Genomic DNA, 11,036 nt, shown 5'->3' with positions numbered 1-11,036 from the left:
CATATACTCATCAATAGGACATTGAAGCATTTTCATAAATCAATTTATTTTCGTTACAATCAAACAACAAAACGGCCTTTCACCCATCCTACGATAAATTTTTATGTACGTGACTTCAAGTATAGTTGTCACATAGGTTCAACTTACCGAGCTCAACACCAAGTATAAGCATAGCACATATTAGCCATGTACTCAAGACACTTACCCGATCCGCTGTCCGCGATCGACTCAATAGTGTCGCACACATAGTGTCCATAATGATTCACGAATGTATATTGAGCCCGCACACTCAGTGCTATATAATCAACTCGCACACTTAGTGCCACGTAATCAAATCGCACACTTAGTGCTACATAGTCAGACTCGCACACTTAGTGCCGCATGGTCAATTCGCACACTTAGTGCATCATATTCATTTCGCACACTTAGTGCAACATAGTCGAATCGCACACTTAGTGCTGTACAATTTAATCCCGCGCACTTAGCGCCAATCTCATGGTCATAAATGGTTATCTCGCACGTTTAGTGCCGAGATCAACAACTCGGTACATCTTACCTCTTTTCTTTCATTCAACAATTTCATCATCACATACGTACATGCATATATATATATGTATATTTATTCATTCCATTCAGCATCAATACATACACATTATGACCATTTGAAATAATACCAACTACATGCTTAATGACTTACCTCGTGTTGGGTAAGACGGTTCCAACTCGGCTACTCGATAACCTTTTCTTTGCCTTTGCTCGATTCACCTCCTTTAGCTCCTTGAGCTAAATCAATAATTTAACTAGTTTAACCACCTTGCTAAATATTTACAATCCAATTTCACATGTATATGTATGTTAGTATATTCGGCTAATAACCTCATGCAACTACCAAAGCCGAATCAACTAAATATACTTATGTATATACACATATATCATCATCGAAATCACCTAAGCTTAGACATCAATTTTTAATTTCAAGCAAGTTGCCGAATGCAACCTTACTAAATTTTCATGGATTCAATATACCATTACCATGAAATCAACAACCAAAAATTCATAGACAATTTAGGAAAATCACATTGCAAATCTCAAATTCAAACAAAAACCATGGCCGAAATGCATGTATACATGTACAATGTCAACTATAACATCATTTAAACACCTAATTCATCTCATGAACACTTAATCAAGTTTCCCTAATCTAGCATATTTTCACATCTATTTGTAACATCATGTAAGTCCACATATAACTACATTTCTTAAGTTCCACATCTTAATGCCCATTATAGCCACTCCCATAATCTACATTTAAAAATCGGCAACACCCACATTCAACTATCTTAGCCGAATACTCCTCAATACTTAGACTAAAGTATGCACATTAAACTTAATACAACTTTCATTATTCCTTTCATGTTTCGGTCAATTATTCAAATTACCTCATAACATGAACATTCTTTTCAACTAATCTAGGATGACTCATTCGGCCATAACCAAGAACCACTTTTCATACAAGGACAAAATAAATCAATTGAACCTCCCATTTAAACCCCTTTCTATCTTCTACTTACTCAATAATACATGTTTCTTAGTTCATATTCATCTATAACCATTTCAAATCACATACTACAAAACATCATCACTTTGGCATATAAGAACATAACCAAAGGTTTCTTGCAACACAACTCAAAAATCAACACATGGGTCATGTTATGAGCATCAAAACAACTCAACTTCACAAAAAAAATGCCAAAAGAACCACATGATATCATACCTTAATCTACAAACTCACTTGGCCGAATGTCCTAGCTTCCATTTTTTTTTTCTTTTCTTTTCCTTATGGTTTCGGCAAGATGATAGAAAAGATGAAGGAACTTTGTTTTTATCACCACTTACTAATATAAATTTATTATACATAATTCCCACCAAATATAAAAAAATGGAGACAAGGGAACACCATAATGCATGCTTGTGTTGGCCGGCCATTCACATTCAAAAATGGTCTATTTGACATGCAAGTCCACTCTTTTTGGTACATGCACTAATAGACCATTTTAAATTGGACTATCATATTTTCTCCATGTCTCAAATCGATCCCTATTAACAATTTTCTCATGCAATTGGTAAAATTAGGGAATGAAACTTCCACATACTCATGTTCACACATAATAAGCACAGAATATAGCAATTAATTATTTTTTTACGACTCGGTCTTGTGGTCCCGAAACCACTTTCCGACTAGGGTCACATTAGGGCTGTCACAGAGAATCATCATGCTAATAATGTGTTATAAAATAAAGAAAGATGGAGAGAATAAAGAACAAAGAAAATATAAAAGAAATAGAGAATGTACTTTATTAATCAAAGAGATGATTACAATGTTTCATCAGAGTCTCTGTTTATAGGCATAAAAAATATAAAAGAAGTAGAGATATAATTTAATAACTATTAGAATTTAAAGTACATCAAAACTTTATCTTGATCATGATGGATATCCACTTAATAAGATATTTATAACAAATTCAACTCTTTTTTCAAAAGATTGATGATTAAATTTAACTTTTTAAAATGGTTGAGGTCAAATTTGACTAAAAAAATAAAGACCAAATTAAAAAAATGTAAGTGTTAAGGGTTAAATTTCATATTATATCTAACTTAAATTCATTGAAATTACAAATTTTTAAGTTTAAAAAATTAATCAACTTGCAACGAATTTTTGAATGGGATTTTAAAAGTGAACCTGAATCGAAGGTTTAATAAATTGTAAAGAAGGCAGCCCAAATGCACACCCAATAAAGATCAAGCCCATTTGGGATTTATGTAGATTACCAGGTTTTAGTTAGTTTTCATTTGGGCCTTATTTGTAGTTAGGCCCAATTAATTTAATTTGCTTTTATTTTTTAGTTATTTAGTGGTTAAAATATTGTAAAATTGGGTTCATTATCTAGGGTATTTTATTAAAAAAAGCCTCATTTTCAATATTATTTACGGAAATGGGCCACTTAAAATATTATTTGCTGGAATGGTCCAAAAAGCGTAAAAAAATATAAAATATAGTTAGCCTTTAATTTTATGTTGTTAGTTAAAAGAGGAAGGAATCTCACATTGTCTATAAATAAGCTGCAAACCTATTCATGAGTCTTTATATACATATATCTCATATCCCACATTGCTTAAGAAAACAAGGGAAATGAGATTTTGGGTCTATATAAAGATATGCTTTGTAAGTTTTATTTCTACATTAATTAGTGGCACCAAAAAATAAAAAAAATGGTGTTGTCACTTTGGGTCTTTATAAAGAATTATTCTCGTAAATTTTTAAAAAATTGGTCTATTTTTGTAATATTTAAAAAAAATGACATTTTTTGAAAATTTAGTCCAAGCAGGAGGTAAAGCACATATCAGCGCGCTTTTGCTGACATGGGGTAAAGCGCATCCTCGTTAGCGTGCTTTTTTACATTTTCCCCTGAAAATGCTTCCATGTAGGTGCGTTTTGTGTTTTTTGGACCATTTCAATAAATAATGTTTTAAGTGGCCCATTTCCGTAAATAATGTTGAAAATGGACTTTTTTAGTAAAATACCCCGTTATCTATTCCCTTGTGAATTGGGTGAATTTAGGTTTGTTCCTAGTTGATTGTTTTATTTTGATTTAAAAATTGTAAGTTGATTTAAGCTCTTTTGAAAGGATATTATCTTTTATCCACAAGAGTTTCAAATGCCTCTTCATTTTGTAAACACTTTTCACTTTGATAAATTTTAAACACTTTTTTAATATTTTCTACTTTTTAGAAAAAAAGTTTCAATTCTATTTTATTTAAAGTATTAGCGAATTTTTTTCAATCTTTGAGTTGCCAAGAATCTTTCTTGAAGGATCGATTGCCATTCATTCTTAATTGATTTTAGTGAAATATTCATTTCTAAGGGATCAATTTGTCATCTTTTATCTTCTCTTCTATCATTATCCATGGATCATTATCCAAATTTGTTCCGAGCATCCTAATAATATCCAAACTCTTTTGTCTTTACCCAAAGAGAGTGATAGTGATCCTTACTCAAACAATGCTACTTCTTTCTCTCTTTTGTTATCTTATTTTGCCACTTGTACGTTGTTCCTTCTCGATCACAACAACTTGACATCGATCTTTTACTTTGCTTTATCGGTTGCCATATAATTATATTATATTAAGGTCTATTTAGTTATAAAATTGAGTTGTTTCAGATTTTGGATTGGATATATCTCGGGTCTAGGCTCAAATTGGTCTTGAACTCAAACTATAATGGGTTTAGGCTTGGACAAGTCTTAAACTCTGATAATTTTGAGCTCAAATTGATTTAGATTCAGATTTTCTCAAACTTAATCTTTCTCTGATCTGAGTTTTTTTTTTTTTTGAAAATCTAGATTTAACCGTTTGATGGGAATTTAAATATTTGTCTTCCTTTGTTGCTAATACCCCAAACCAAATATGGGAGCCACCATTTGGTATGCAGGACATGATTCCCATCAAGTCCTCTCTCTTAAATAATAATGGGTTACAAAGGCGAAATGAGAATAAAGGCCCAATGGATCTTAGAGATAAATGGGGCTTAATAATTAGATACCCAATTCAATCCATGTATAAGTAATAATCTATTACAATCACATAGCCCAATAATCCTTTGCCTCTTCTCATTGTTATATTCATTCTGGTTAGTTAAAATTTTCAAAAATCAAAGCAAGGCTCAGTTATTGATATTGATGATAGGATCAAACTTAAAATCCAATAATGAATCCTAACTTGCAATGAAATAAAGCCTACATGCTAATTCCTCACTAAATGTATAGAAGTAAAGCACATACTACTAATCCAAAACGATTGCAAGGCTCAATTCCTTGCCCAACATGCAGTACTAATATAAGTAAGCAGATTGAGGAAAAATAAATGTTCCATGGGTAATAAAGAAACTCGTCTTGTTCATGCAAGCCTTGTTTTCTTCTTTCCAGTCTACCTTATTAATTAATAAAATGCTCACTACTACCCGTAACTATCGTGAGGATTTCATGCATATATTGTGCTTCAATTAATATTATACACATATATTCGAAACTACAATACGTAATTGATGCTAGTACAACAGAACTTGTTAGAATCACAATACATATCCATCCCGAATCACAATATATATGAATGTGATCCAACAGAAAAGAAAAAATCAATCCAAATTTTCAATATTAGTCCCATAAATCCCTTAAAAGCAAACACTTATTTTGCTTTGACGCCCTTTTAAAAGTGTTCATTTCATAAATATCAAGAGGAAACTTATTGTATTCCTGCTGTGGTTCTTTAAATTGATTGTTTTGTAAAGCATTCTTGGTTTTTTCTCATATATGGAATCCCTGAACAGTTTCTGAATTGTAGCTTTTCCCCACTTTTGTTTCTATCTGAAGCTTTGGGAAATTCTCCTGCTTGATGAATCTCAATCAAACAAGAAACACAGCATATTATCATGTCCTGATAAGCTTGAAAAGTCAGTTTCTCATTCGACATATAGGGTGCATTAAAAGGTCTAAGTTGCACTATCATTGTACTAAAAAAAACTGTAAATAGATTTGGACTAACTAATGATGGAAGTAAAGTTTTGCCTGTTCTGTGTCCTTATCTCAGTCCCTGGATATAGGATAAAGCAGGTGGGCTAGTTGACAACTTGGCATTTTCAATCTTGGTCGGGTTGTTCCCTGGTTTTGTCAATCCAACATAGTCATAAAAACCAAGTTCTTGTTGTGTTTTTTTGTAAGCCAATCATTTACTTTCTTGGGATATCGGTTTCTGATCTTTCAGACTCAATTTAGCTGGAAGCTCTTGTCGCGAACTCGAGGCTTCCGAGTCACCTTTCACTAGAATGTATGTTGAGAAATCTGGACTTGGAGAAGCACTGAAAAGATGTGCCTGCTAACATCACTTAAACAATTTGGAGATTAAGCTATGTAAGAATTGTTCATGTCCCTTAGACTTTTACCCTGTAAGAAACTGGTGAATTCAATGCCAATGCCATTATATTTGGTCGTTTGTATTCTCTATGAATTTGAATTATTATTAGAAAACAGGTCAAGCTGGAAAGGGATTGAATCATTTACTAAATTCTGCAAACTCTTTTACTTGTTGCATGTTCTGAACAATGTTCATTGCTCGGTTTCGGTCCACAAGACCAGAGTCCATAATGGTGGACACAACCATGTGAAGCAGCAAGTTCTGACTTGCAGACTATGGTTGTTTTTTGTATAAGATGAAGACGATGTTGGGCCCCTAGTGAAGTGATTTTGGCAAGGGAAAAAAGTAGCCGTCCCATGTGTTATTTTCACTGTTGTTAGCAGTGATGTCCGAATTATTAGAAACTAGAAACATGCATTACCATAGGTATCAGTGATGTTCAGATTACAAGGGTTTGAAAAACAAGCAGATAAACTAAGGAAAATGACAGATGTTTTGAGGTTTTAAAAGCAGGCAGGGTGATCAGTTAGTGCAGTGAAAGAAATGGTAGTAAAGGGGGAACATATGGGTCATAGAATTCAAAGCTCCTTCACGTAATATCTGAATCAATGTCTTCGAAAAAACCAGTGAGGGCCGTCTCTATGTTGTATTTGGAGAATGTAGAGCGGCCCCCATAAGCTTGCTTTTTAAAGTTTCCGAGTTAATAGAGGAGTCAATGGTGGCATTATTATTTTTGTGGGCTTTATTCTTGGACTTATTGATCTCTCGAGTTTCTGCTTTCAAAGTATCTCTTTTGAAAGGTACTATACTCTCTTAGCTGCTAAAGCTTGAAGCCATGGATCAACAGCAGAATTTCCCCTTAGGTAACAATATATATCATTTGCACAATTATTATTTTTTCTAGCAACTGTTGCAGAATTCTAGCAAGAATTTTCCCAAAACCTCAGCCACCAACCATGGCAGTGTAAAAGCTGCGCCTTGAACTTAAGATAACATAATACCAAGAGCCATGTTTATGTGTTTTAACTTCCCAAATGCTATGGGTGATGTGTTGTTGATAGAATCATGGACTTTGTGTCTTGTCATAGAACTTTGAAGTACGAGGCTGTTCTGTTTTATTATCCATTTTAGAATGAGGAATGCTTAATGTTTTCGAAATCTTTTTTTCTGTATTTTAAGAATGATGTTTCATACTCATATGCAAATATGCCTAGATAAGCGTCCGGCACAGATACTCATATGCTCATTAGGACATAATACACTCATGAACTAAATTCTCACACCTATAGTTTTAGAATATGCTTTACAGAAAAGATCTAAGTGATAATTTAGGGCATGAATGAAATGAAAAGAAAAACTTAGAAGGCTCTATATCCATGTGCTTTAAGCCTTGAAAATAAAAGAAATGATGATAATATTTAAGGGAATAGTGATGTGTATAGCCCATCTTTGAGCTTGGCTATCCACAATAGAAATTAAAAAATAAAAATAAAAGGTGATGGTGGGCATTGGTGGTAGATAGGTTCAACTGAGCCTCATGATCGTGGGTCCTACACATGTATGACAGACGTTTAAAAAACTTGTAAGAATATGATATGCATGATGTATGTTCCTTAAGAGAGTGGTAGGGAAATGAATTGATCTTAAACTTGGAGATTTGATCCATTATATTTGTGAAAAAAACTTATGGTCAAGGATCCAAGTAGCAAGAACCCACCCCAACAATCATTCATAAATATGGATTTTTTCATGTATTAAATGTCGTCGTAATTTAAATATAAAAGAAGAATTATCAATGCAAGCAACCGATTCTCTCAACCATCTAATCTATGCTTATAATCAAATATTAAACCGTAATTGAATTTCTCACATTTATATTTTTATATAAAAACAATTTTTTATACTGATTTTTTTTATTTAAGATTACAAAATTAAATAACACATGTTGCTTATACCAGGAGTTGGGCTGCTTTGAAATATCATATTCATAAATTAATTTTTTTCTCTATTAAATTATTAAAAATTTATACAAATTTTATAATATTATTGACAAAGTAAATATCATATAAATATTTAAATTTTTTTATAATGATTCATTATAAATTAAATAAAAAATAAACTTAAATGATGTGATATTCCTCTCAAAACACTTGAAATGTCATAGTCATGAATTTATTGATTGTAATTTGTTTTGGTATCAAGGTACCAAAAATAAAAATCTTGAAAACTAAAAAAAGAAAGCGTATCATTTAACTTGATTTACTGAATTATGGTACAAACAGTATGAAAAAAGAAAGAAAGAAAGAGAAGCCTCATCATCCTAAAGTCTACAAAATGCCCAAATAAATCAAAACTTGGGCCATTGGAGAGGGCTCTGTCAGCCTGTCCTACCCTTTTTTTTTGGGGGGGGGGTGTATTGTATTGTATGGTTTTTATTTTTTACATAAAAGAATTAAACAAAAGAACAATTAATTTCCTATCTACTGATCAAATAATCATATTTTTGGGTTTTTTGTTTAGAAATTTAAAACTGTGAAATGCATCGTCTATGGCAAGCAATGGTTCTCTTTTTATGTTGTTTAGTTTCCTGTTTCCAAACCATGCCAATGTCCTTAGCAATACTCATGGCATCTGATGAAGCACCAGAGAGCCCTCTCCTTGTGAACCCAACTGCATACAATCCACCGTTGCCTTTCCATCCATTTGGGAATGGAGCCTTTGGGAACCCATTTTTGGAGAAGAATTCACCTTCCTGTTTGTTCATCATACAACCAAAAACAACGTCACTTCATGTGTATTACGATAATTTTGTCATTTTGAACAATTAAGCTGAAACAGAGGAGTGTTTGTTTACAACATTCTCTTACCTGAAGCCAAGAAGGAACATTGCTGCGGTATCCGGTGGCGAGAATGACCGAATCGATATCGAGCTTTTCGCCGTTAAGGAGCTCGACTTCTCCACGAGAGAAACGTTTGATTCCAGGGACGACATTGATGTCACCTGATTTAATTTTCTCCAATGCGCCGATGTCCAATACAGGGGTTTTCCCTTGAGTGTTCTTTAGTTCTAGTGGACCAATTGATGGCCTTTTCAGTCCATATTTCTCCACGTTCCCCAGCACCAACCAGGTTAAAATCAACATCAACTTGTCAACGAGCCAAATGGGTAGCCATTTCAACATAAAAAACGCTAATTCATACGTTGATTTCCCAAAAATTTCTCTTGGCAAGACATGGACCTGTTAAAACAAAGCCCCCATTAGAGTTTAATCTTGGGATTATATTTCTGTTTTAAACAATATATTGATAATGTATGTTTCGATGACTTACCGAGCTGCGAACCACCATTGAAGGTGAAGCATTGTGGTTGCAAAGATCAAGAGAAACTTCCATGCCGGAGTTGCCACTGCCGACGACTAATACTTTCTTACCCTGGAATTTTTCCCCAGACTTGTAATCACAAGCATGGATAATTTCACCGCCGAACTCAGCCAATCCTTCGATATCAGGCACCACACGCTCGGCATTTTCACCAGTGGCCACCACAAGCCAGCGGCAAATGTACTCAAACTCGGTCCTGTTGGAGCCACTCGTGACGACGGTCTTGACCCTCCAGAAACCACTGGTCTCATCATACCTAGCTGACTGCACGCATTCATTGAACTTCGGGTTGATATCAAAATGCTTAGCATACGACTCAAGGTACTCAATGAACTGTCTCTTTGTTGGGTACTCAGGGAAATCCTCAGGGAAAGGCATTTTAGGGAGTTGGCAAAATTGTTTAGGAAGATGAAGCTTTAGCCTATCGTAGGTGCGTTTTTGCCACAAAGATGCAATGCATTCAGCCCTTTCGAGCACCACAAAGGGCACCCCTTGTTCTCTTAAACAAGCAGCAGTGGCTAACCCCGATGGTCCGGCACCAACTATGACCGGACCATTGACCAAAGTCCATTTACGTTGAAAGAAACCTTGATCTTGATCAGCAAGGCGAAACATATTCTCCATCGTAACACCAAAAGAAGGAAATTCTTCGTTTGGTGATGTTTTAAGAAGAGTTGTGAAGTTATTGAGAAGATAATGGGATGTTGTAAAATTGATTGCAGGGATGAAAGGATCAATGGAGTGCTTAAATAAGGGAAGTGGGATGAAAAGACCATGTGATACCATTCCATAATTAAAAGCGGTTCCGAAGGGTCAGTTCCAAAACCATAAGCCAATAGTTGCCTTTTCTTATTTTATGCAGTTTTTTTAATAGATCTCATAATACATTATAGTTGCTTAAAATAATTGTTCAATCACTTATTTTATTCTTTTCTCTTATAATTTTTTATATTTATATATTAGGAAGATGAGAATATATATCACTTTCATTTTTTTTTAATTTTGCTTTTTTTCCCCACAACTACCATACCAAATATCTGGTTATAAAATAAGGATTGGGTTATCAATGAGAACATAGGGTTTTAATGATTTTGATGTCCAACATCAAATGTGCTTGAGATTCCACATGATTGTGTGATAGTAAGTGAATTTTGATAGTATTATTATACTATGTTGTAACAAAAGAAAGATAATAATTATCAAATTATTATAATTGTTTGTTTCATCATCATGGCAAATTTGTGTTCAAAATAATAAAGTGATGACCTGGATGATTTTAATATTAATTGTTAGTTTAAATACTCGAGGATGATTTATGTCATCGGTAAATGTTGAGAGTAATAATAAAGCACATTTTTTAAAAAAAAATGTATATTCAAATTTTAAAAATAATATTGTTGGAATGGACAGTCACGAACTTTGCACATGAATAAAAAAATATACATAGGAAAACCAAAAAAAAAAAGAATTAAGGGCAAAATAGTTATTATAGGGTAATTATTTTACGCAAAAACAGATCTATGATGTCATATATCTTTTACTATTATTAATAGTAGTAGGACATGACAACATCTTAAATATTTGGAATTTTTTTATTTCACTAGTCGTATATAGAATAATTATTCATACTTATATTTATAACTTTTATATAAAAACACGAGATTGAAATAAGCTTTTAATTTGACAAA

At 33.3% G+C, this 11,036-nt stretch overlaps 1 protein-coding gene across 1 annotated transcript; it reads right to left on the bottom strand.

Moving 5' to 3' along the window:
• Nucleotides 1-8,214: 8,214 nt before the first annotated feature.
• Nucleotides 8,215-10,151, bottom strand: LOC107923303 (probable indole-3-pyruvate monooxygenase YUCCA8). Its single transcript, XM_016853508.2, has 3 exons — nt 9,298-10,151; nt 8,835-9,206; nt 8,215-8,719 (listed from the first exon to the last, which is right to left on the bottom strand). The coding sequence occupies exons 1-3, from the start codon at nt 10,132-10,134 to the stop codon at nt 8,492-8,494; spliced, it is 1,437 nt and encodes a 478-aa protein (XP_016708997.2). The 5' UTR covers nt 10,135-10,151; the 3' UTR covers nt 8,215-8,491.
• Between the last annotated feature and the right edge of the window lie 885 nt (nt 10,152-11,036).

Source organism: Gossypium hirsutum, chromosome D11 (genome assembly GCF_007990345.1).
Source record: "Gossypium hirsutum isolate 1008001.06 chromosome D11, Gossypium_hirsutum_v2.1, whole genome shotgun sequence".
Classification (NCBI taxonomy): Eukaryota; Viridiplantae; Streptophyta; class Magnoliopsida; order Malvales; family Malvaceae; genus Gossypium; species Gossypium hirsutum.
Note: the sequence above shows the minus strand (reverse complement) of the source record. Positions and strands in the feature narration are given on the sequence as shown.

Coding starts and splice junctions, on each gene's coding strand:
- LOC107923303 (XM_016853508.2), bottom strand. CDS start 10,134: ATGGTATCACATGGTCTTTTCATCCCACTTCCCTTATTTAAGCACTCC. Junction 9,207..9,297: donor CAATGGTGGTTCGCAGCTCG/GTAAGTCATCGA, acceptor TTGTTTTAACAG/GTCCATGTCTTGCCAAGAGA. Junction 8,720..8,834: donor ATGTTCCTTCTTGGCTTCAG/GTAAGAGAATGT, acceptor ATGAACAAACAG/GAAGGTGAATTCTTCTCCAA.